At 72.8% G+C, this 24994-nt stretch overlaps 1 protein-coding gene across 5 annotated transcripts; it reads right to left on the bottom strand.

Moving 5' to 3' along the window:
- Positions 1-5775: 5775 nt before the first annotated feature.
- On the bottom strand, positions 5776-20089 carry MIDN (midnolin). 5 transcript variants are annotated; one of them, XM_062596406.1, is made up of 8 exons: positions 19896-20089; positions 16747-16972; positions 15552-15639; positions 15210-15272; positions 10367-10744; positions 9824-9956; positions 9420-9707; positions 5776-6842 (listed from the first exon to the last, which is right to left on the bottom strand). In XM_062596406.1, the coding sequence occupies exons 2-8, from the start codon at positions 16962-16964 to the stop codon at positions 6580-6582; spliced, it is 1431 nt and encodes a 476-aa protein (XP_062452390.1). In that variant the 5' UTR covers positions 16965-16972; positions 19896-20089; the 3' UTR covers positions 5776-6579. The 5 variants fall into 5 exon arrangements, with proteins under 5 accessions (XP_062452390.1, XP_062452389.1, XP_062452392.1 ...); XM_062596405.1 differs by lacking the exon at positions 19896-20089 and adding an exon at positions 19374-19574 and having other exon boundaries at positions 16747-16973; XM_062596408.1 differs by lacking the exon at positions 19896-20089 and adding an exon at positions 17063-17600.
- Positions 20090-24994: the final 4905 nt, after the last annotated feature.

Below are 24994 nucleotides of genomic sequence, written 5' to 3'. Positions count from 1 at the left end.
CGCGGATCACCGCGGAGCGGAGCCCGGGGCCCGGCCGCACTGCACCGTCCGCTTGCGCTGCTCCGCTGCGTGTGCCCTGCCCCACCCACGCGTGTCCTCACGTGCACCCCTGCCCTCGCTGCTCGCCCCCTCGGAGAGGTGTTGGGCATCCGCCGCCGGGGGCAGGGGACTAAGCGTGCAAGGCTGCAATCCCGCTCCGCTGCCCAGGGATCCGGGCCAAGGTTTGCCCCCGGCCCGTGCTGCGGAACGGAGCGGGGTGTGTATGTGTGTGTGTGGGGGGGGGGGGGCTCCAGTTCACCCGGCGGGCGGCAAAACCCGGCGTGGCTTTCCGGGGCCGTGGAGGGGGACGGGACTCGACCCAGGGCCCTGGAGGTAGCAGGACTGGGGCTGGCACCGCGAGGGCTGCGCCCCCAAATATGGCTGCCCCCGGCCAGCCTCGTTGCGACGGCAGCTCCTCCCTGGGCTGCTCCCGAAAAATCCCCCAAAGTGGCGATGCATTGGGATGGATCCTTGCTCATGGCCCTGCATTGCATGGGGTGGTCACTCCACTTGGGTCCCTGCAGCGTGCAGGACCCATCACCCCCCATACACGCCAGCAGGAGCTCCCTGTTCCCCTGCACAGTGCCCAGCCGGCAGGACAGACCTCTGCACCGCTGGGTGGCCCCATGGGACCCTTTACACCTGGGCCAGGCGCCTCCGAGGCCAAAGGCCCCCAGCCCGGAAAGTGGCCCCATGTCATGCCCAGGGCCCAGCTCAGCCCTTCCACACTGTAACGCCCGGCAGTTCCCAGCAGGCAGGATGGAGGCTGGGTGGCACCGCCTTATCTTCCCAGCAGGGCCCGGGTCAGCCCTGGCTGTCATCAGCCCCAGGAGTGCCGTTCCCAGCAAGGGCAGCTGAAGGAAACCGCATTGCAACACAGGGCTGGCTCCCGCGCCGGGGAGGGGGCATTCCTGGGCTGCCTGGGGGCTGAGTCACCGTCTGGCCACGCACTCGCGGGGGCACGCGGCGATCCGCCACGGTCACGCACGAGACGCGCGTGTGCTGCGAAACACGCAGGGACACACAGAAGTACAGGCAACGTGGCCATGTATGCAGAGACACGCACATGCAGCGCACACGCAGGGACACACACAGCATTGGCACGGCCGTGCACGTGGCCACACGCGTGGCTGCACACGCGCGTGCTGCGACAGCGGCATGCTGCGGCATGCAGCGACGCATGCAGCCCTGCACTGACGTGACCACATGGAGACACACTCACGGACCACGTCTGTGCACATGTGCACGTGCACACACGCACACGCAAGGTGCCGCCAGCAGACAGGACGTCTGGGCACAGGGAGGACGGGTGGCAGGCGCAGGGCCGCTCGGCTCGCGGGCTGCGTCACCGCGGCGCTGACGCATCGCTACCTGTGGGTCCTGCGCACTATATATAGCCTGACGCGCGCGCCCCATCTGCTCGCTGAAACCGGCGCTGGCGGTGCAGCGGGGGCCCGGCCGGTGCCAAGGTGGCCCCGTGCCCTCCCCATGCCCCCCGTGCACCCTGCGGCCGGCGGGCTGAGGCCTCGGGTGGCCCCGCGCTGGCCCCGGGAAGCGCGAGGCTGCCGAAGCACCGGGGAGCGTGCGGCGGTGGCACCGTGCCTCCTGGCAGGGCCCCGGCTGGCAGCGGCCGCGGCGGACGTCACCTGCGCTCCGCGCGGCCTCCTCAACGGGCTCCTGCCAGCGCCCCCGCTCTGCCCCGCTGCAGGCGGCGAGGGCAGGCGCGCCGGGGGGGGGTCACGCGCTCAGGACTCCCGGGTCCCTCCAGCTGCCTGCTCGCCCCACGGGGACCTGCTGCCGCCACGGCTCGGCGGGGAGGGCGCCTGCGTGGCACCCGCACAGCCGTGCTCATGCAGCGCACGCACCACAGCTTGCACACTGTCTGCACGGGTGTGTGCAGCATGGCGAGGGGGCGCGGGCCCTCGCCGCACGCGCGTGTGCGCAGCCCTCTCCCGCATGCTGTGCACACCGGCTCGCACACCGGGGGGGCACACGCGGCCCGGCTGCGCACACACGCCCCCAGTGCATGTGCGTGAGGGTGCCCGGGCCGCAGGCCTTGCACACGCGTGGGGTGCATGGCAGCCCGGGGGCGGCTGCGGCCAGCGGCGTGGGGCTGGGCTGGGGCGGGACGGAGGCCGCCGGCCGCCCGGGGGTGGGGTGAGACATTCCTTGCGGCGCTTGTTATTTTATCTGGTTCAAAGTCAGTTCCTGGAATGTTTTTAATTCCAGGATCCCGGCCCTGCGCTGGCAGCGCCCGCCCTGGCCGCCCTGTGCGGGGCCGCCCGGAGCCGCGCGGCGCCCTGCCCCTCGCCAGCCCCTGCCCCGGGCTCGGAGCTGCTGGCGCCAGAGCCCCCGCGTGACGCCCGGGGCCGGGGGTGCCCGCGGGCGCCCGGGGGCCATGCAGCCATTGCAGGTGCCCAGCGCCGGGTGCTGGGGCTGCGGCCGCCCCCGCGGCGCGGCACGGCAGACGCCGCGTTCCCGGCTCCTGCCAGGGACACGCCAGCAGCGCTGTCGCCCACCCGGCGTCTGGCAGAGCCGCGCCAGCACCGTCTTGCCGGCAGTCAGCGCCGGGGCTGCGGGAGCCGGCTGGGGATGGGGGGCTGCTCCCCGGCAGATGATTATCCCTGTGTAGGGGAAGAGCGGGAAGCACCTGGCGGCAGCGGCTGCAGCCGGGATGGCGGAGGCGGGGGTGAGCGCGCAGAGCCGGCGCAGCGGGGCTGGAGCCGCGGCGGGCCGGGCGGCAGGGGTGCTCCGGGCCCCCGGCTGGGCCGGCCGCCCGTGGAAGCAGTGCAGGTTTCGCCCGCTGGTGCGAGCCATAGGCACCCACCAGGTAGGGAGCCTGGCTGCACTGGGGCGCCCTGCTGCCACCGCCAGCCCGGCCCCCAGCTTCGCCCCATATGGCCCCAAAGGCAGATACTTGCCCCGGCTGCCAAGGCCCCACTGGGTGCCTGCCCTGCTTGCGGGGACTGATCCCCCCCCCCCGCTTCAGCACCAGCGTCTGCCGGCCCCGGGCGCCGTGATGTCACCCCAGCGGAGCGGCACGATGCGGTGTCCCGTGTCCCGGCTTGCCTCTCGCCGCGCTGCAGACACCTCCTGCAGGCGCTTGTCCCGCGCCGTGCAATGCCGTGCAATGCCGTGCTGCCCCATGCTGTGCCGTGCAATGCCGTGCAATGCCATGCTGCCCCATGCTGTGCCGTGCAATGCCGTGCCGCCCCATGCTGTGCCGTGCGATGCTGTGCTGCCCTGCAGCACTGCTCTGCCAGCAGTGCAGCCAGCAGCCCGTCATGGGGCCCGCAGCACCCACTGGTGCTGCGGCTCCTAAATTTGCCCAGGACCCCCGAGCTGCACTGAGCTGAGGCCACGGCTGGAGTTAGGACACTCGGGGCCCTGTGTGCAAAGGGTGGTGGGCCCTGGGCGCCCCAGGCAGAGCGGGGCTGTTTGCACAAGCGTGGGCATGCACATGTGTGTGCACAGCAGTCTGCATGCGCCCCTGCACGTGCATGCACGTGCACGCCAGCGAGCAGGCATGAGCGTGCCCAGTGGATGTGTGTGGCAGCGCATGCGTGGGCGTGCGAGTGAGCGAGGCAAGTGTGAGTGTGCACACATGCGTGTGTCCGTCCACGCGGGCCGGGCCGGGCAGCGATTGCCTTAAAAGGCCTCCGCCTTTTGCTCCCGGTGCAGCGATCGACTCCTCTTCCCCTTGCCAAATTTGGCGCGAGCGGCGCGCGGGCCGGGGGTGTCGGGGGGGCGGCCCGGGGCTCGCTCTACCCGAAATGACGTCAAAGCAGGGAGCTGGCAGCGGGACGCCCGGTGCGGCGCGTGTCACCGCAGGAACCTGAGCCACTTCCTCTCCCGGCCCCGGCTTCCGCGGGCGCTCGGCCCCGGGGCGCGCTGCCCTGGCCGACCCGCCCCGGCCCCCCGGGGCCGCCTCAGGGGGCCCATTCCCAGCGTCCCCTCGGGGCTGGGCTGGGGCGTGGATCAGCCCCTGGCTTCCCCCTGCCCCCAATGCACCCACACAGGGGGCTGCGGGGACGTGGCTGGGCAGGGACAGCCGGGTGCAGGGACACGGCTGATCGGGGTGCAGGGAGCATTGGGGGGTGCAGGGAGCCGGCTGGCTGAGGTGCAGGGAGCATTCGGGGGTGCAGGGAGGCGGCTGGCCGGGGTGCAGGCAGCATTGGGGGGTGCAGGGGGCATTGGGGACTGCGGGGACGTGGCCGGCCGGGGACGCCGGCAGCCCCCGAGGGCCGTGGCTCAGCAGTGGAGGCAGAGCTGCCCCTTCCCCGCGCGGGGGGCCCGATGGGGCGCAGGTGCACGGGGGGTTGTGGCCGGAAGAGCGGCTCCGGCCGGCGGCAGGAGAGGAAGCGGCACCGCAGCCGCCCCCGCAGCCCCCGGCGCCCGCTGCGCGTCCCGGGGCCCAGCGCTGCTCATCTGGGCGCCAAGGGGCTGCCGGCGCCCTGGGCACCTCCGAGGCCACGAGGCCGGCGACGGCCCCGGCGGCAGCACCGGCGCCCACCGGTGCCGCGAGCCCCGGCAGCCCGTGCGCGCGTCCGAGCGTCGGCCCTGCCTCGCCTGCAGCTCCCGCTGCAGCCCTCTACGGGCTTAGCGCGCTCGTCCAGCAGGCGCAGCGTGCGCCCGCGCCCCACGGCCGAGCAGGGCGGGCGCAGTGCTCGCCGCTCGCCACCCCCGGCTTCCTGCCCTGTGCCCGGAAGGAGCGCGGCCCCGCGCCGGGCTGCAGCGCCGGCGTGCGCGCCCCGCTACCGGGAGCTGCCGGGGAGCTGGCGGCCGCGGGGTGCCCAGGGCTGGTGCGTCCCCGGGGCCTTCCCCGTGCCGTCACCTTCCCCGGGGCGGGGGAAAGCCACAGGGAAACGAAGCTGCTGCTTCTGCAGCTGGGGAAACCGAGGCACGGCTGCGCGCCGGGCCCCGGGGCTGGCCCGGCCGGGCGGGAGGAGGCGGCGGGTTCGCTGCGCCGCCCCGGCCCCCAGCCGCGATGCGGGAGGGCGGCGTGCCCGGCGCGGCAGGAAGGGCGCCGGCGGCCGGCCCGGCCGGTGCAACCGGCCCGGCTCCTGCGCGGCCCCGGGCAGCGCCGGCGCGGCTCTGCCCAGGCGGGCGAGCGCAGGGGCAGCGCGGGGCGGGGGCCGGGCCGCCCGCGGGGTGGAAGCACCGGTCGCCGACCTGTCCCCGCAGCCGGCGCCGCGCTCCCACACCCCAGCCCGGTTCCCCCTCGCTGGGAGGAAGGGGCAGAGCCACCGCCTGAGCCGCGGCACGCTCGAGTTTCCCTTCCTCCTGCGCCGGCTGCCTGGGGGGCGCGGAGCAAGGCCGCGGCGCGAGCGCCCGCGGGGCCTGCGCCCCCTCCTCCGGCAGCACGCGTGCACGGGGGGCGCGGGGGGGCCCGCCCGCGGGCTGGGACCGCCCGGCCCCGCTCAGCCTCACGCCGCCCCCGGGGCTGCCCCGCTCCGCGGGGACCCTCCGACGGGCGGCCGGCAGCGAGGAGCAGCGCTGCACCCCCCCGTCCTCGCCGCAGCCGCTCCCTGCCCTGCCCTGCCCCGGGCGGGGGCCGAGGCGCCGCGGGGCCGGGGCTCCCGGCCGCCCCCTCGCCACGACCACTCACGGCAACGGCAGGCGTGGTTGCATCCAGACTGCCCAAATTTATTTCAAAAATAAAAAATAAAATATTAAAGACCGAAAGCCTCGCTCTCCCCTCCCCGCCCCCCCTCCCCGAAACACACAAAAAAAGACTTTTACAGACAAAAAACACATCACATGGGTTTTCTATTTGCACAGATCTCCTGACGAAAAAATCAAAGTCGGACAAGAAAAAGGATTTCTACGGCCTATGCAAGACTATGTCAGTATTGGCTCAGTCGGGTAATTAACGTCTATAAATATTAGCCCCACGGCTTGCAGACAGCCATGACCAAGTACTGGGTTTATTTATTCATTATTTTTTTAATCTTTTTTTTCCTCTTTTTTAAGTTAAAAAAAACAAAACAAAGAAAAACTCCAACCAACCAACCGGCGGGCGGGAAAGAACTCAGCAATTCCGAAAGTTGGTCTCTACCGCGGAGGGAAGACGCCCTTTCTTTTCCCTCCAGGAACAAAAATAAAAATACCCACCCCCCCCCGGAGCCCCAGGCCGCTCCGGCCGCGGCCGCGGGGCCCCGGCGCGGCCCCGTAAAGTGCACGCGGGGCCGGGCCGCGGCGCCGCCGCCAGCAATGCTACATATAGAAGGGGAGGAAAAGGGAGGGCCCGAGCGCCGGGAGCCCCCGGGCAGGGCAGGGCCGGCCCGGGCCCCCGCCGGCGCCGCCCCGGCTTCGCAGCCCAAAAAGCAGCTCGGACCCCGCCGTGCCGGGCGCCGCCGTGCCGGCCGGCGGCAGCGGAGGGCGGGAGGCACTCGCCGGCGCCGGGACCGCAGGAGGTGGCAAACCTAGAGGAGATCTGGCCCGTGGAAACAGCAACGGTCAGAGCAGCGGCCGGGGCGGCGAGCGCGGGGCCCCGCCGGCAGAGTCCGCGGCCCCGGGCGGCGCCGCCCGGGCGCAGCTCTATGCTACGACGAACTCGGATTTCATGTCCGCCTTGACCTCCGGCTTCCACACCGAGTCCTCGAAGTCCAGGTCCAGGCTGCCCTCGCTCGACACGCTGCTGTTGCTGTTGGTGCGGCTGGACTTGCGGTTGGGCAGCCAGTGGTAGGGGGCCCGGGCGTCCCGGCGCGCCTTCCGGCGCAGCCGCTTCTGCTGCATCAGCAGCTGCAGGCGCTCCACCTTGCAGCGCGTCGCCCGGTTCTCCGTCTGCCGCAGCCGGTCCCCTGCAACGGCAAAGGCGCCCGCGTCACCACCGGCCCCGGCGCCCGGCCCCGCGCGCGCGTCCCCGGATCGGGCTGCAAACCTCCCCGCCGCGGCGGGGGCTGCCGGCTGGCGAGGGGAGCCGGGCGCCCCGGCCTCGCCGCCCCCGCGGCGCTGCACGGCAGCCGGCACGGCGCGGCCCCGCGTGCTCCCGCGGCGCGTGGGAGGACGAGCGAGCGGAGCGCTCCAGACGTGGGCTCCCGTGCTGCGGGAAACAGGGGGAAAACGGATCCTGCTGCGCTGGGGACGGGCGGCCTCCGCATCCCGCCCGGCTGTGCCTCCTGCCTCCGTTTCCCCTTTACATTTCAGGGGCTTCAATGGCACCCCCCCCCCCCCCCGAAACACAGCATGGACTTTGGGCACCCCTGCTCCCCGGGTGCCAAGCCAGCAACTCGAGGTGGCCCCATTGCACCTCGAGGTGCCCCCAAGCACCTCACCTGTCCGCACGGCGGGAGGTTATTTCGGGGGCGCCCCCCCCTCCTGGGCTGGGGTTTCACCCCGGTGCAAAGGGGCCGGGGCGGCGCGGGGCGAGCCGGGGCGGCAGCCCGGGAGGATTCGTCCCACCGAGGGGACGCAGGCTTCCCCCACCAACGCAGCGCTGCGCGAGGCGCAGGTGGCCCCGGGAGGCCCCCGCGCCGGGCTCGGCTGCGGTGACGCGCCGGGAGCCCCGGCCACGTCACCGAGGGCCGGGCACAGAGCGGCCGGGCCGGAGGAAAGGAAGAGAGAAGAGCAGGGAGGGGGCGCGCGCGCCCCGGCCCCTGGCCCCACACGGCCCCGCTCGCGGCGGTTTCGGTTCTTTTCTCTAAGCAAATCGCAGCGGGGGGGTCGGGGCGGGCGCCGACGGGCGCCTTCCGGCCACGCAGGTGCACGGAGCAACCGCCGGGGGGGCCGCGGGAGCCGCCCTCCGCGCCGAGCCCGTGGGCTGTTATTTAAAAAGCGACGCCAAAAAACGTGGTGCAAAGGGAGAAGAGGTGCCGGGCCGGGGCGGCCCATGGGCGGCGGGCGCCCGCGGGCCCGAGCCCCGCGGCGGGTGCGTGCCGCGGCTCGGCTCTCGCCCCGCGAGAGGCTTGCTGCAGCCAGCGTCGTGCCGTCTCCCAGGGCCGCGGCGTATCTGGGGCAACGCGGAGGCAGGGAGGATCCTGCGCCCTGCGCCGGCAGCGGCAGGAGAGGAGGAAGCAGGGGGCGGAGGAGGAGGAGGCAAAGAGAAAGCGGAGAGGGAAGGAGGGGAAAAAGAGAAAAGGAGAGGAGGAGGGGGCGGCGCAGAGCCCGGCCCCCCCAGAAGCAGGCTGCTCCCTTCCAAGGGGCTTAGCCCCGGACGCCCGGGCGCTGGCCGAGTGGGGCCGTGCACCGGCGCCCCGCTGCTGGGGCTGCGCCCTGCCTGGAGGGCCCGGGTGTCCTGCGGCCCCGCGAGCCCCCGTGCCAGCTTGCAGCAGCAGCGGGGCGGGCAGCACTCGGGAGCCCCGGGCCGGGGCGACGGCATGGGACAAGCACGAGCGGTCTCGGCCCCGCGGCTGCCCAGGGCCCCCGCCGCCCACCCCGCGGCTATTTCTGCCGTGCTGCGGCTGCAGCCCATGGCTTCCCCGGGCCGGGCCGGGCCCTGGCAGCGCCGAGGCGGGCGACAGAGCAGCGGCCCCCGCACGCCCTCCCGCCCCGCCGGGCCTCAACGGGGCCCTTTGTCCGGGCCGGGTCTCGCGGCGGGCAGGGGCAGCCCCCCCGCGGACCCCCCGCCGCGCTCTGCCTGCGGCTGCAACCGCGCCAGCTCCCACAGCCCGCTCACGCTGCTGGGGGGGGGGGGTGGCAAGCCGGGCCCCCCCAGGGAGAAACCCGGTGCCAACAGCATCACCGAACCCTTTCTGCGCCCAGGAGACCCTTGTGCTCCCACCGGCCCCCCGTGGGGAGAGGAGCTGGCCCCCCCCAGGTGGGGGGCAAGGCCCTGGCTGGCTGCGATCCCTGCCGGATCGGCAGCTCCGGCCACCCTGGATCTGCTCGCCGCAGGCAGGATCCCGGTGCAGAGGCCGGGGCAGGAAGGGGCCGGGGCAGAGGGCCTGGGGCAGCTGGGCGGGGAGAAAAGGGGCAGGGGCAGGAAGGGGCCGGGGCAGAGGGCCTGGGGCAGCTGCGCGGGGAGAAAAGGAAGCAAATGGCTAGTCAGGACTCGGGGTGGGGGGGGGAATTAAAAACCAAACCCACCCAGGCTCAGTTTACCCTGCAGCATATGGCACTGTCTGAGCAGTCGGTTCTCTGCAGGGAGTTAACCCCTTGCGCAAGGCGAGGGGGCAGCGGCAGCGGCGGCTCCCGGGACCCTGCCAGCCCGCCCCGAGCCGGCCCCGCACCCCGGCGCCGGGAGCGCGGGGCAGAGCGCGCGCCAGGAGCCGACGGGTCAAGGAAGCCAAACAGAGGCGCCAAATCGCGAGGCCGTTCCCGGGCCCGGCCGGTCGGCGCCGGGGGCGGGAGGGCGGGCAGCGCGGCAGGCCGGCCACCGCGCGCCCCGAGGCCTGGCGCCGGCCCAGCCCACGCGCGCGGGCGGAGGCGGCCACGCTTACCGCTGGGCTTGCACATCCGGATCTGGCTTTGGCACTGGACGACGGAGTGCAGGGGCGGCGAGGCTGCGGCCGCCGGCAGGGTCTCTGAGGTAGTTTTGGTGGCGAGGTCCGGGGAGGAGGGAGCCGAGGAGGAGGAGAACTGCGTCTGGCAGCGGAGCTGCGTCAGGGACTGGGGCATGCCCTGGTAGTGTCGCGTGGCGCTGAGGAGGTCGTTCAGGATCTGCAGGATGGTGCCGATGTCCCGCCGCGGCCGCCCGCTGCTGTCCTGGCAGTTGGGGTGCAAAGTGCCTGCGGGAGAGGGGAGAGCGTGGTGAGACGGGCAGCCCCACGCGCCGGTGCCAGCCGAGCCCCGGCCCCCGGCACGGCCAGAGCCCCGGCCCCCGGCACGGCCCACAGCCGCCTACCGGAGAAGGTCCCTGAGAAAACCCCAGGCGCGTGGTTGACGAAGCTCTCGATGACGGCGCCGGGCTTGCGGGATCGCGGCGTCGGGGCGGGACTGCTGCCTGGCGAGCTGCTGCTGCGCGTGCTGCAATCCACCTGGGCAGGGGGAGAGAGGCGGCATCAGCCCCCGGCCGCGGCACCCACCCGGGCAGGCCCGCAGCCCCGAACAGCCGGCACCGGGCTCGCGAGCCCCCCGCAGCCTCCCCTGGGCAGGGGCCGGGGGCCAGCAGGCCCCCTCGGCCCGGCCGCCTGCGGACAGTCCCTATGCTGCCCCACCGTGCCTTGGTCCCGGCACTGACCCTCACCCCCCACCCGGGCTTTGCGGGGAGGGAAAATAAAAACTAGCAGGAGCTTTAGCTCCTGCCCCTGCGCTGGGCTCGGGGAGGCTCCTCTGAACGGGCAGGGTCTAAAGATGAGCTGGTGAGAATGCTGCAGCCCGGGCACCTGCGCGGGCCCAGGAGTCCTGTCACCCCCCAACCCCCAGAGCTCCCCATGGCCAGACTCACCTCTGAGCAGGAGGAGACGACGCTGCTGTTCACCGTTTGCGTGCTGGCCCCGTGCGACCGGAACATCCCGGCGGTGACGGGAGCGGGGTGGGGGGCGTTACAGTACACGGGGGCGGCTGGCGTGGGGCTGGGCGCCGGGCTCTGCTGGCAGGCGGGCACCACGGGGATGCGGGCAAAGCCGGAGCCGGCGCCACCGTGCAGCGTCCGGCAGTGGGGACTGGCCGCGGCGCCCGCCTCGCCCCGGCTGGCGATGACGTGCCGGTGCTGGAGCTGCCCGCTGCTCTGCTGAGCTGCCAGCTGCAGCTGCACGAACATCATGTGGTCGCCGACCCGCAGCGCCAGGGTCAGCGGGGACCGTCCCGACAAGAAGTCGTTGACCTGGGGAGAGAAGAAGCCCGGACGTCAGCGCCGGCCCCGCAGCAGCTTGGCACACGGAGCCCCCAAGCCCGGCGCCCTGATACCGGAGAAGGGGTCCTGCGGGGACACGCAGGCACGGCGGCACGCCGCTCGCGGGACAGAGGGGCAACCGCTTCCCTGCGGCCCTTCGCCGGGGCCTCGGCTCTGCCGGCGGCCGGGGGAGCCTGGCAGGCAGGCAGGCAACCGAAGCCTCGTCCCCGCACGACCCCAGCCCGGTGCCAGCGCCGTCAGCTGACCGCGCCGCGCAGTTATTTTTCTCCCTCCTGCCCTCCCCGCCCTTTACCCTCCAGCGCAAAACCGCCAGGCCCTCCCTGCCTCCCCGGCAATAAACCCGCCGCAGCGCCGGCGCTGCTGCCAGCGCCCGCCCGGCCCGGGACACGTCCGTGCAGCTGCGCCTCCCAGCCGGGCCGCGCCGGAGACGGCAGGACAGGGAGGGAGCGGGCGAGGATGCGCCGAGTTATTGCTGGGGGGTCCCAGGACAGGGGCAGGAGAGGCGGCAGCAGGCAGCCCCGGCCCCCGGAGGCGCCCGCTGGCAGGGGGCCGGGCCTGGCGCAGCCGCCGCAGGGCTCGCCCCGGCCCACTGCAGAGGCCGCCGGCGCAGGCAGGTGACGCAGCAGCTGCAGCGCAGGAGCGAGAGCAGAGCCCGTCCCTGTGCAGGGGGCCCCACGCGCCCCCCGGCCGCCGCGGGGGCTGGCCCTGCCACGGCCCCCCCCCCCCCCCCCCGCCCGGGGCCGCTCGGCATCGGCCACGCGCGCGCTGCCGGGGGCAGGCAGCCGCTCGCCCCCGCCGGCCCGGCTGCTCCAGCCGCGCGCACACGCACTCGCACGCACGCAGCGCTGTGGGCAGGACGCCGGGTCACAGCTAATGGGGATGACGACACCGCCACCCCCCCAAGCCGAGCTATTCTAGGGCACAGCGGGGACTGGCTTTCCCAGCCCGTCACGTGCAGCGCCCTGCACAGCTCCCCAGCAGGCCCCGGGCAGACGTCACCCACCTACCCCCCCCCGGCACCTTTGGGTCTCTGCCTTCACCCAGCAGGGGCAAAATCAGCAGGGGCAACACCGTGCCCCCCCCAGCACCCCCAAAGAGCCTCTGCTCCAGCCGCACTCCCAAACCCCGCGCACACCCCACCGCCAGCCCTTCCCGGCACCCCCGCGCCCCATTCCAGCGGAGGCCGCTTCTGAGAAGCCGTGGGAAAAGCAGCTTTAAAAATACCAGCAGCAAAGCCCTGAGCATGTCAGGCGGGGGCTGCAGAGGAAGAGGTGGGCGTGAAGGAGACACGGCAGCTCTGGACACGGAGGTTACGGGGCGAGGGGGCGGGAGAGGACGGCGCGCACACGTGCACGCACCAGCCGACTCCAGGCGGGGGGCTGCCGCGGCCCCCCTGCCCCCCGCAGACACAGGCCCCGTCGCGCTGGGGCAGGGTAGCGCTTCGCCCCCCCGGCCCGGGGCCGCGGAGCCGGCTCAGCCCCCGCGGCGCCCCAGGCAGGGCGGCCGCCCGGCTCGGGGCTCCCAGGTGCCCGCCCCCACGCGGCTGCCAACCCCCCCCGGCAAAACCAGGCCGCTCCAATGCAAACACGTCCCACCCAGCCGCCTGCTCGGCCGCCCACGGCCAGCCCGGGGGGGACCCCGGCCCTCCCAGCCGCTCTGCCGGGGGGGCGGGCGAGAGGGAACAGCCCTGCCGCGGGGCCACGGGGCGCCCCCAGGGCCCCCCAGGAGCCTGCCAAGCCCGGCGGTCCTGCGAGAGGAACGGAGCGCCTCGTGCCGGGCTCCAGGCCCGCGGGGATGGGGCAAGCGGCTCCCGGCTGCTTCTCAGAAATGCCGATGACTCAGAGAACGCCGCATTCCCTCCTCGTTCCCTCCCCACTCCAGCGCCCGGCCCCGCGTAACCCCGGCCCCCAGCCCCAAACACCCCCAGCCTGGCAAGCGGCACGGTGTGGGGCGCGCCGGCTGCCTCAGCCCCGGGCGCGGGAGCCGCCCCGCCGCCGCCGGCTCCGGCCCAGCATCACCGTCGCGCCGAGGCCCAGCACCCGCCAATGACGCCGGAGAGCCGCTCTGCTCCATCGCCTGGCAGCTTGGGAGGGGGAAGGCCAGCCCAGAGCTAGGAAAAGGCGGGGGGGGGGGGGGGGAACAGGAAATAAGCCCCCCAGCCCCGGCAGGCTTTCAAACGAGCTCTCCAGCCGGGCGCAGCTGCAGCCGACAGCTGCGATCCTGACGCCTGCTCCCGCGCCCGCCCGGCCGCTCGCGCTGCTGCACGGGGGTTTCCATGCCAAGGAGGGCAGAGGGCCAGCGCCGCTCGGCCACCATTGAGAAATCGCGTCCGTCTGGCCAGAGCCCCTGGGCGAGCTGGGCCGAGGGGCCAGCTCCCGGGGGGGGGGGGGGGGACACGACACAGGATGCGTCCCTGCTGGTGCCCCCAGCGCCGCTGCGCGCGAGCGGAGGCACCGGCCGAGGAAGAGCTGAGGCAGCGGGAAGATGCGAGCTGCCCGCTGCGCCGGGGCCGCGGGCACGGCTCCCCGCAGAGCGGGGGCAGCGGCAGCCCGCGCCCAGCGGGCAGGAAGCGCCGTCGGCCCTTCCAGGAGGGCCCCGCGCGCCCGGCCGGGGCGCAGCGTCACCTCCCACCCAGCAGCCGCTTCCTGAAGGCACCTGGGCCGCGGGGGGCGGCCCGGCGCCTCGGCCCCTCGCCGCCCCCAGAGGAAGTCGGCGCAGATCTCCCCGCGCCGTCGGAGGATGCGTGACGCAGGCAGAGCCGAGCAAAGCATGAATGAGAGGAGTGGTTTCCTGCCCCCCCGCCCCCCAGGTGCTGGCGGTTCCCTCGCACAGCCCCGGCTTCCTGAATCACCGACCCGGCCCGGCAGGAGCCTGCGGCCGGCAGGGAGGCGCAGGGCCCGCTTCCCTGGGCCCACGCCGCCCGCCCCGGCGCGCCCAAGCCTCCGAGGGCTCCAGCCTCCCCGGCAGAGCCCCGAGGGCGCAATCCAGGCTGTGCGTTGTGCCCTCCGGCCTTGGCACCGGCCGAACCGCAGCCCTGCGCGGCTCTCGCGGAGGGCTGCCGCTCGGTCCCGCCACGAACCGCTGCGGGACCCCAAAGCTGGGCACAGCTCCGTAGCCCGGCTGGGACAGGTGGCACCTGCGCAAACGGGGCTCCGCGGGGAGACAGAGACCTGGAGGCAGGGGCCAGCCTGGAGCAGAGGGCTCCAGGCCCCCGTTCGCCTTGCGGCCGCTCAGCCAACACCGGGTTAAAGCAGCTGCCCGGAGCCAAGGTCGGGCCGGGCAGCCAAGGGCATCGCAGGGCAGCAGCTCCCCAGCACCCCTGGGGGAAAGCCCCGCTCTCGCAGCCGTCCCCAGGGAGGGCACTGCCCATGGCCGGAGCCCTGCGGCGCTCGGGCCCCCGCGCCGGGGCTCCCAGGGGCACCCGCACCCACAGGGGCCAGGTGCGCCCTGGTGCGCAGCCCCCTTCTCAAAGCTCGGCCAGGCAGGCTAAAAACCTCTCTTATAAAGAAGCTCCAGCATTGGCTGGAAAGGGAGGAAAGAGTTTAACAGTAATAATAAGGAGAAAACAAAGCAGCAGAGGCCTTCGCGGCTGGGGGTAAATTCCACCTCAGCTGCAGCCAGCTCGCGGCTGCGCGCGCACTCGCCCCCAGCTCAGCCAGCCACGGGAACGCTTCCTCCAGCACGCGGCGGGCGGGCGGAGGACCCCCCCGCCCACGACACCTCCCGCGTTTGAGGCCGGCCCCACCAGCCGCCAAGGAACTTCACAGTTATTCTAAACACAGCCTCCACCAGCACCACCCCCTTCCCGGCCCCCACCGCCGCCCCCATCCTCCCCGCCGCTGCGCCGCGAGCTCAAGGCCACAGAGCAGCCGCTCGGAGCGCGCCAGGGAGCCTCAGCACATCCCATTTTTCTCCAAGGACAGGAGGAAGAGCCCTCCTCGGCACCGGCTGCAGGAGCAACGCTCTCCAGCCCAGGGAGCCGCTCGCTGCACGCCGCCAGCCTCGGCCCCCAGCGAGGCAGTGCCGGGCTTCAGAACCTGCTCCTGCCTCGGTGGCTGGAGGGAGGAGGGGGCTGCTGCCCCCCCCACCAAAGTGGGCCCTCAACGCTGGGCTCCGCCACCGACCTGCTGCGTGACCCTGAATGAGTCACTTCACCTCCCAGCGCCTCTGCCCTCCCGGCTGCCGGGTTTGTTTGGGCTGGGCCTGCTGCAGCGTGGGACCTCCCTGCGCCCGGTGCTGTACAGGATGACGGTGCCTGCCCCAGGCACCACCCTCAGCGCTCGCAAACCCTCCTAAAGGTGAAACCCAAAGGAGGCACCAAACACCAGAGCCATTTGGGAGGGGACCAGCAGTCAGATCGCAGCAGTCCCTTCCCCCAGGCCACCCCGCAGAGCGTTCTTTGTCTCTATCAGTGCGCCAACGTCATGCCTCTCACCTGAGTTTCAGTTAAGCTTTCCAGAGCTTGCATCACCGACTGTTCTGGCCTGGACGCCTGGGACTGGAAAAAAAGGAGGGGGGGGATTAACATTACAAATGCAGAGAAGGAGGGGGCGTCTGTGCGGCAGGAGGGGAGGGATGATATGTCACTTCCACTATTTCTACACAAGCCCTGAGAAAGCAGTGAAATATTAAACCTGCTGCTGCGCCCAGCCCAAGGCTCCCTCCCCAGAGGGGGCCGGGGCAGCGGGCACGCAGGGCTGCCCTTGCATCCTCGCCCTAGCTTTAAGGAGAGATGGGCAGAGTGGGCGGGAGGGAACAACAGAGAAAGGCCGCTTACCATCAAGCCAGCCTCCACAGTGGGCACCAGTGTCAGCTTGCTTCCTTCCACAACCCCCAGGTCCTGCAGCTTTCCAGAACTGAGACGACTGTGGGGGAGAGCAGACGGACAGCAGAGAGGTCAGCGCGTCCCTGGCAGCCACCAGACAAGATGCACCAATATGGGGGGAAGGGGCAGCACGGACGCAAGGCTGGCTGCTACCAGGGCACTGAGCCCCCCAAACAGGGCTGACACCCGGCAGCAAAACGCTCGCAGCCAGGACGGCAGCACGGCTGCCTCTTCCCACCTGGCCCTGGACGCTTGGGCGAGCCCCGCTCGGCGGCCCCCACGCGCACACGCAGCCCCTGCGGACCCGTCCCTGCGCGCGCCGTGCGGGCGGCCTCCGAGGGGCAGGGGCGCGCGCTGGGGCGGGGAGCGAGGCGGTGGGCCGCCGCCAGGCTTTGTGCCTCGCTCAACCTCCCTGAAGGGCAGGCAGCCGCTCCGGCAGCCACATCCCTCCCCGCGGGAGGGGGCTGGGAGAGAAATTTTGACCAGCTTGGGGTGGGGGAGGCGGCAGGGGGGAATCTGACCCCCCCCCCCTTATTTTTGTAAGTCATGGCAGATGTAAGCGGTTTTTCCCACACACACTCACTCCCCCCGTCCCTTCTCCAATTAGAAGCCGGGCGAGACTATTCAAGTTACTCAGCGCTGCGCCCGAGGCTGGCGAGCCCACGGCGAGCGCTCGGTGCAGCGCCCGGAGCCGCCGGCTCTGTTTTGGCTGCTCTCTGGAGGAGGCTGGGGGAGGGGGCGAGGGCCGCCCACCCCCTCCGCGGCCCGGCTCGGCCTCCCCCCGCGGCAGGCCCGGGCTCTGGCAGACAAAGGCGGAGCCGGCGGCCCCTTCCCCGCGCGGGCGGGCGCAGGGGGGCAGCGGCGGCCCAGAACAAAGGGCAGGGCCCGGCCGCGGCCGCCGAGCGGGGCCGGCCGCCCCCGCCCCCCGAGGGGCCGCGGCGGGCGGGAGCCGCTGCCCCGCCGCCTCCGGGTGCAGTAGCCCACGCGGCTGCCGGAGCCCGCTGCGCTCCGAGAAACGGGGCCACCCGGGGGGAAGGGGGGGGCAGGCGGGAGCCGCGGCCGAGGGCAGCCCCGCGCTCCCGGCCACGCTGCTCGGGGGGGAGGGGGCAGGGAGCGGGGGGGGGGGGGGGGGGGCAGCGTGCCCTACCTTTCTTTGTGCAAGAGAGCCAGCCTCTCCTTAGGCACTTTGAGCCGCTGCGAGAGCCTCCTCTTCAGCCCTTCCACCGTCTCCTCCGCGGGGACGGAGAGCTCATAGCGGGTGCCCGTGGTGGTGTTGATGTAGAGGTTCATGGAGGGCTCGTTCTGCAGCACCTCGCAGGCGGCCGCTCCCCGGCTGCAGCTCCTGGCGCTGGGCTGCTGGTCCATTCGCCGACCTGCGGGAGGAGGGAGCAGCGGTTGGTGCCGGCAGTGGGGAGGGAGAGGAAGGCGAAATAAAATAAAAATAAAAAGGAAGTGGAAGGCACCAGACAAAGGAAGGAGCAGCCCCCCGTCCTGCTGCACACACGCACTCACACACGCAAGGGCTGGAGAGGACTGGGCTTCCTCTCCCTCGCTCCGGTTAAATGTCCACGAGTAACTCCGGATCCGCTCTGTTCCTCCAAGTCTTCCTTGCAAGGTCTTAAAGGAGATTTAGGTGGGAGGGAAGAACAAGGGGGGGAGCAATCCTTCCTATAGGAGAGCTGAGTTTGCACCGACTTGATCCCTCCGGCAATTAAAATAAAATAAAATAAAGCTCTCTCCTTTTCCTCCTCCTTTTCCTCCGGCTCCTCTCGAGGACGTGGGAGACGCGGTCAAGGGAGGAGGGGACTGCGTGCGTGTGTGGAAGGGGAGTTAAATGGTAGCGGCGCTGCCTCCTTTCTTCCTTTCTCTCTCTCTTTTTTGTTGGGTTCTTTTTTTGTGCGTTGTTTTTCAGGGCGGGGGGTGGGGTGCGGAACCCGGGAGACAGCGGCGAGGGGGCGGGGGAAGGGGCAGAAGGCGCTTTTCTTTCCCCTTTTCTTCCCCCCCTTTTCTTTGGGGGGCCGAACCCGCCTAACCAGCAGCGTCTGCGCCGCCGCCGCCGCTCCGAGCGCTGGCGTGAAGTAACAAAAACTGGGGGGGGGGGGGGGGGGGGGGGGGGGGGGAGGAAAAAAGTTACAATGTATCAGCGCTCCAGGGGGCGGGGCTGCCTCCCCTCATTCACTTCTTACTCCTCCGGCCGCCCCCAGCCAATCGGCGCGCGCCGAACGCGGAGACGTCCGCGGCCGCGGCCAATGGCGGCCGGGCCGCGGCTCCCCACGTGGCCAGGCGGCTCCGCCGGGCCCGGCGGGAGGGCGGCCCGGCCGGATTCCTCCCCGCCCACGCGGCCCCGCGGAGCCGCCCCCTCCGCCGCCCCCTCCGCGCCCTCGCCCCGCGCCGCGCAGCCATTCATAATCTCGGAGCCGCACAACAAAGGGCTCCCTATGGAAGCGGGCCCCCCGCGCCCCCAGGGGCCCGGGGGGGGGTGGAGGCCCGGGGGGGGGGGATTCGCCCCCCGGCGCGGGCTACGGCGGCGGTCGGCAGCGCCGAGCGCCCGGCGGGGCGCAGGGAAGCCGCGGCGAGCGGCCCCCGCCGGACCAGAGCTATTGTCCCGTGTTGCCCCGGAGTGGAAGGGGCGACTCGTGGCGCGCGGCGGCCGCGCGGAGCGGGGACGTGGCGTGAAAGGGCGAGAAAAACCTGCCAACCCCCACGGAGAAGAGCCGCCAGGGGCCACGGAGGGGTTCGGGCACGCGGGGAGCCGCGCGGGGGGCGGGCTGAGAGGCCCCGCATTGTTGGCGGCCTCGGTGGGAGGGGGACGAGGGGGCTGCCCGCGGCCGGCAAGGGGGGTGGGGGGGCCGGGCGCCCCGCGGGACACCGCGTCCCGCGGGCCCGAGTGACGCGAGGTCACGGCGAGCGAGCGGAGCCGGGGAGGGGAAGGCGCCGCGGGGGGGACACGCACAGTCACTCACGCACGATCACACCTCGCACCCGAGCACAGTCACCCCCCCATTTCCTCCCGGTGACGCCGTTACAGCAATGGGGAACCGCCTCAGCGCGGCGCCGGGCCGCTCGCGGCCCCCCCGGGCGCGCTCCGCGGGCGCCCCCGCTGCGGGCCCCGGTGGCGGCGCCCCGGTCACCGCGGCCCGGGGGGGGGGGGGGGGGGGGGTTCGGCCCGGTAGCCCGGGGGGGGGCGGGGGGGGAAGCTATGAGTCAGCAAAGCGCGGGCGCCCTCTGCCGGCCGCGGCGCGCCCCGGCCGCCGGGGGCCGCGCGGGGGGGCCCGGCCGGGGCACCGGGGCCGCCTCCCGCTCGGCGCGGCCGCGGCCGTCCAGCGCGGGGCAGCTCCGCGCCTCGGCGCGCTGCGGGCGAGCGGCCACCCCCCTCCCGGGACGAGGTGCGGGACCGCGCGGGAGCGACCATCCGGGGCAGGCCCGACTCGGGTCCGCGGCCGCCGGAGCGGCGCGAGCCGGCGGCGTCCCCCATGCCCTGAAGGCAGGAAAAGCTCCGAGTAACCGTGGTTAAAGAGGGGCCAGGCGGGTGGGACGGATTCCTGGAATACCGCCGCCGGGGGGGGGGGGAGGGGGGCCTGCTGTCCGCCCCCACCGGGAACCGCCGGTCCCAGGGCAGTGGAGCCGCCCTGCTCCCACTGGAGCCGCTCCGGGAAAGCCAAGTGATCGCAGCCCCGTTCCGCGCCCCCCGAATGGCCCAGGCACCCCAGGCTGCCTGGCCCGGTGCCCCCGACGGCCCGTGCTGCCCGCCGCCAGCCGCGGCCCCACTCACCGGAGCCCGGAGCGCGGCCCCGCGGTTCCCCGACGCGGCTGGAGTTCAGCTGCCTCCGGGGCAGGAAGGGGAAAAAGCCCCCAGACCGTCCCGGAGGGGGGGAGAGGGGGCGGGCGGTGGCGGCGGGTCGCGCCGGGGCCTGGGGTCCGACGGAGCGGCGCGGCGTGGTGCCCCCTCCCAGGCGCTGGAGCCGGTCCGAGCGCAGCCCTGACGCGGAGCTGCTGGGGAGGTGCCCCAAGTTTTATCCCGCGCCGCCCGGGGTGGAGCCTGCCGGGGGCAGGGACCGGCCCCAGCACCGGCCCCAGCACCGGCCCCGGCGGGACCCGCAGGTGACGGGGCCGCACCTGCTCCGGGAGGGGGGGTCCCGGCCCCTTCCCCCCGGCTCCCGGTCCCTGCTCCCCGGTGTCCCCCTGGCCCTGCTCCCTGTCCCCCGCCCCCGGGGAGCTCTCCCGAGTCCCGACTCTGCCAGCTGGGGTGCCGATCCCTGTCCCCCGGTCCCCGCTCTGCCCTCCCCCGGTGCTCACATGCGCTGGCCCGCGGGCTGGCTGTGCTCGACGCTGCACACGGTGCTGTGCATCCTCTGCAAGCAAGGGGGGATCCCGCCTCCCTACAGGCGGTGGGGAGGGGAGAGTCCAGAGCACTTGTCCCCAGTCGAGGTCCCTCTGTCACCGGGTTAAGGTCAGTCAGAACTGATGGGGTGAGCTCTCCTGGGGAGCTGAGCGTCCGAGTGGCTCCCAGTGGCGACTCTCTGATGCCTAATAACAAGGTTGGGCAGTCCCTTCCCCCCCCCGGCTTCCTGCTGTCCAACCAGCTACTTTACAGCGAGTCAGGAGAGAACCGAGACTGAGCCCTGCAGAAGTTCTTGTGATGCTGGAGGGACCATAGGGGCAGGGGACTGTCAGCTCTGCTGTGGGCAGGAGGGTGATGCCCCGCTGCCCTGCAGTGGGGAGCCGACAGCCACTTTCACCCAGGCAGCAGAGATCCCGGCGACAGGGTTTGCCGGAGCCCGGGAACCAGCCCATCCTGACAGGGGCTGGAGGCAGCCCACCGCAAAGGCGCCCCGGGGAGGTGCTGCGTGCGACTTTGGTCTGGCTCGGCCTCGCGGCCAGGGCACACCCCGAAGCAGCTGGGGGGAGACGTCCACGGCTCGGAGCAACGAGGGGGGCTCGGCACCCCTGCCCCAACGAGGCAGCAGCAAAGGGGCCTCGAGCGAGCCCAGGGCTGCTCCCCCCAGCCCTGAAGTGCTGGGGCCTCTTCAGCGCTGAGCCCCCCGGTGCAGCCGCTCGGTGGGGTCTGCCCGGGACGCGGTGGGGTCTGCCTGGGACGGTGCCCTGGCCACGCTGCATTTGCACCAGACCCGCGCCGGGGTGAGCGTGTGAGGACCCGTCCGCCGCCAAGAGCAGAGTGGGGCTGGAGGGGAGGGAGCCTCGGCGGCACCGCAGCGCGGCCCCCCGGCCCCTGCGGGCTCCAGGGTGGGGGGAGGCAGCTCCGGCGGCTCCGCTCCGGCTCCTGCCATTGTTGTGCCTGGGAGAGGGGCCGGGCAGGGAGGCGCCATTGTTCGCCCCGCGCTGGCCCCGCCGGCCCTGCTGCGTGGGTGAAGCCCCCAGCCCCCAAGGAGAGCGGGCCCGGCCCTGCCCTGCCCGGGCTTTGCCCCGGGGGGGCTTCACCCCAGAGGTGTCCCTCGCGGTCCTGCGGTGGGGTGCTGCGAGGGGACAAGGGGACGGCTGCCGGGCGTCACGGCCGCGGGCAGCTGCTCTGGCGCTGCCCCGGTGAGGCTTGCTGGGGTCTGCAGGGAGTGCGCGCCGTGCCCCGAGGGCAGGGGCATCCCCTCCCTGCCAGCCTCCCCTCTGCTGTCACCTCGCTGCCCCGGGGAGCCCCAGTCCCTGTTTCTCGCCGTGCTGGGAGCCTGCAGCAGCTCCATCTCATTTCCTAAGGGAACCTAAGCTCATCTTCCCCGGGAACCCCATGACTCCAGGAGCTAGTGCCTTAGGAAGCACGTGCAGTTTTAAGCATGGTTGAAGGTATCTTGAGCCTCCAGAGACAAAAGCGGGGAGATCCCAGGATTCCCAGCAGCCTAGATTTTGTGTGTTTAGTTTATTGTGTTGCCCTGGGAATAAATCATTAAAGATTGCAGTCAGACTTGGGCATAATTGCTGTGTGGCATCAGAGGCTCCCGCCGTCTCCGGAGAGAGCGTTCTCCAAACCCCGCATGGTGGAGCAGCTTCGGCAGAAACGATCTGACGAGCAAATACCTACACAAATCCCACTGCAGGCCACACGCAGCCTCCCGCAATCCGCTTAGCTGACCTGGGCCCTGCGGATTAGTCCCGCCGGGCACTCCCTGGCCATGGAGCAAGCGGCTCACACGGAGCTGGCCCAGGTGCCGTGGGCTGCGGGTGGAGGAGAGGTGCTGGGGTCCCCTGAGGACACTCCCGGGCCCCGGGCGCCGCCCGGAGCTGCGGGGACGCTCCCACCGTGGCCGGCTGCGCCTGATCCATGCCTGACCTGAGCTGGTAGCCCCGAACCTTTTGGGGGCCTGTTCTTGGAAGCTTTGTCTCTCGAAGGAAGGGAATTCCCAGGCCTCCGTTCTTTGGGGAAATCCCCCACCAGCCCCAGGCAGCAGCTTCTCTCTTTTCTTTCTTTTTTTTCTTTTTGGACTGAATTCCTGGCTGATTTCACAGCTTTGGCAACCAGGGATTTTATCACAAGTCTCTGCATTCCCCCCGTAGTTGCGGGGTCATGGGATTAGGGCAGAGCTGCAGCCTTGCTGAGGCAGAGCATGAGGAAAGGGGAGAGAAAGGAAAGGAGGTTTCCTGCTCACGCGGCTGCAGAACAAAGCAGGACTCGAGCTCATCGGCCGCCGGGGGCTCCGCAGCGCCGGCGGACGGGGACCCTGCGCTCCACGCGGGGCTTTTCCTCTGCGATCGGCCGGTTTCTCCACCAGCCCTGCGGCCTGGGGAGGGCTGCGGTGGTGTTCCCGCAGGGAGCGGAGCTGGCGCGGCTCCGAGGGGGCCGGTGCGGCAGGCCCGGCCGGGGGCCCGCTTGCGAAGCTGCCGGCAGCGAGTGGGAGCGTTCCCACGGGCGCTGGGCCAGCAGCAGGGCTTGCGCGGGGCACACCCCGGCAAGCAGGGCACAGCCGAGCCGCGGCACCCCGGCCCGCCGGGTGCTGCAGCCGGGGGGGGGGGGGTCCCCGCTCGCCCAGCCCCTGGAGCCCCTCGGGGGCCGCCCGGGGCCGAGCTGCTGGGCGTTAGTCACTGCGGTGAGCGGTGACTCGCGGCGCCCCGGCGAGCGCAGGCGAGCCATCGCTCACCACGCTGAGTAAGGAGCTGGCGATGCCCGCCCTGCCACACCAGCTCGGGGGACGAAGGCCCGCGGCCGGAGCCCCCCGCCCGCCAGGCCGGGCTGGCCCGGGGCGGCTGCCTCGTGGCAGGGGCGGCAGGGTGCCCTTGGGCAGGACAACGGTGCCGAGTCGGGAGTCGGTGACGCTGGTGGGGCTGTAAACACCCAGGCGTGTCCTTAGAAACGCACAGTTGGCTCCGTGTGTTTGCCAGCTCGCGGGGACGTGTCCTGGGGGCCCTTGCCAGCGGTCTAGGCGGCCCAGCGTGGCCTCTGCTCACCGCAGTGCCCCGGCCCCGGGGCACCCCGTGCCCGCCAGCGGCCCTGGCAGCCTGGCAGCAGCAGCGAAGCCGGGGCAGGGGGAGCCCCCGGGCCGCCTGCCTGCAGGGACGACCCCCAGCACGGCGCAGGGCTGCACAGCTCCTGCCCTGTGAAGGGTTCTCCGCCCTGAGCCCGCTGCTGTGCCCCACCCCGGCCCCCCTGCCCTAATCCAGCCCTGCCAGCTACACCGGGTGCCCCGGCACGGCTCAGCCCCAGGTCCCCTTCTCGGGGCTCTGCCCCCCGACACGCCGAGTGCAGCCAGAGGCGGTCCCCATCGCAGTGCCGCGGCACCGCCGGGCTGGCTCCTCCGGTGAGCCGAGGCCACGCGGCCCGGCCCGGGCACTGGGGAGGATGGCGAACGCCTCGATACAGCAGCAGCGGCGGGCCCGGGTGCGGGGCCGCGCGTGGCGGTGCCGGCGGCGCTCCCCGCGGCCCGCCTGACGCCAGGGCTATTCTCAGCTCCCTGAGCTCACGGTGCCCTTTGGGAGGCCGAGCTCCCCGGCCCGCCGACGCAGGGCGAGCGGCTCCCTCCGCCCCGCGCCGCCCCGCGCCGCCCCGCGCCCAGCACCACCCCCTCGGCCGGGCGGCAGCGAGGACTGCGCTCCTCTCCGCAGAGAAGCACGGGGGACGTTGGCTGCGCTCGGCGCCTGGCACGGGGCAGCCGGCTCGTCCCGGCCCGGCTCCGCGGCGGGAGGAGGCCCCTTCCCAGCCCGCCGGGCCTCCGCCAGCCCCGGGCTTCGGGCCGCGCCGTCTCCCTGCCCGGCGTGCGCGGGACAGTTCCTGGTTTGCTTTTCATCACCAGCGCCAGGAGCCAGATGACAACTCAGCTCGTTGTTGTTGTTGTTATTATTGTTGTTGTAATTATTGCTATTATAAAAGCTCAAGCAAGCGGCGAGCCCGGGGTGTGCAGTGAAGCTGGTTCACGGCACGAACCCAGGCTCATTAGGTGGAGGAGAAGTGAAGGGCGCCCAGTCCGCGGCGGCGGCCGGCGCGCGCGTTCGGCGGCCCGGCCCGGCCCGGCCCGGGGGCAGCGCAGCGCCAGCTGCCTGCAGCGGGGCCTCGCGCCGGGCGACGCGCTGCCCCTGGGCGGCCGTGGGCGGCCGTGGGCGGGGGTCCGGCGCGCGGCAGCTGGGGCACCCACGGGGACTACATCTCCCACGATGCACCGCGGGCACCGGCAGTGGGCGGGGCCGGCGCGTCCCCGCAGTGCACTGTGGGGGCTGTAGTCCGCTGCCCAGCCCCGCCGGCGCCTCCCCCCGGCTCTCTGCGCCCACCCCGGGGTCCCCCCCCCACGGGGCACCCCCGGCCGAGGGGCGTCCCGGAGAGCCCCGCCCCTTCGGGAGAGGGGCACGGGACGGGACACGCGAGCCCGACGCCGGCGGGCGAGGGGCAGAGCCGCAGTCGCGGCGGGAGGCTCGGCAGGATCGGGCCCCTCCCGTCCCCGGCGAGGGCCCGGGGCGATGCCGGCGCGGGGGCCAGGGTGGCCCGTGGCGGGGGCGTGCGGCGGCGGCGGCGCGTCCCGCCTCGGTGCCCCGACGCACTGACACACGCGCGCACACTCAGCGCCGCGGCATCTCCACCCCCTTGCGCCTGCACCCTGCTCCACTTGGACCCGCATCAAGAATGCGGGAAGCTCTCCCGTGCGAGGGGCACGGCGCCAGCTGCCGGGACGGGGGCTCCCCCAGCCCGCCCACCCCTGCCGCTGGCCCCTGAGAGGGGCTGGGGTGGCCAGGCAGCCCCCCATGCCCGTGGGGCTCAGCCGCCCCTGGCACTGCGCGGGGCGCGGGACGGTGCGGGCGCACGCGGACAGGAGCGCCTGCGCACGCTGTCGCCCGGCCCCGCTCGCTAGCACCCACCAAACGCCCCCTCTGTGCCCTTGGCCGGGGCTGGCACGAGACAGAAACAGCAGAAACCGGAGAGGAGGAAAACAAGCCCCGAGGGCGGGTTGTGCCACCGGAAACCCCAA

The sequence above is a fragment of the Rhea pennata genome, chromosome 27 (genome assembly GCF_028389875.1).
Source record: "Rhea pennata isolate bPtePen1 chromosome 27, bPtePen1.pri, whole genome shotgun sequence".
Classification (NCBI taxonomy): domain Eukaryota; kingdom Metazoa; phylum Chordata; class Aves; order Rheiformes; family Rheidae; genus Rhea; species Rhea pennata.
The sequence above is the reverse complement of the archived record's forward strand: the minus strand, read 5'-3'. Positions and strand labels throughout refer to the sequence as shown.

Coding starts and splice junctions, on each gene's coding strand:
- MIDN (XM_062596406.1), bottom strand. CDS start 16,964: ATGGACCAGCAGCCCAGCGCCAGGAGCTGCAGCCGGGGAGCGGCCGCC. Junction 15,640..16,746: donor GCTCTCTTGCACAAAGAAAG/GTAGGGCACGCT, acceptor TCTCCCCCACAG/TCGTCTCAGTTCTGGAAAGC. Junction 9,708..9,823: donor TTTCTCAGGGACCTTCTCCG/GTAGGCGGCTGT, acceptor CCTCTCCCGCAG/GCACTTTGCACCCCAACTGC.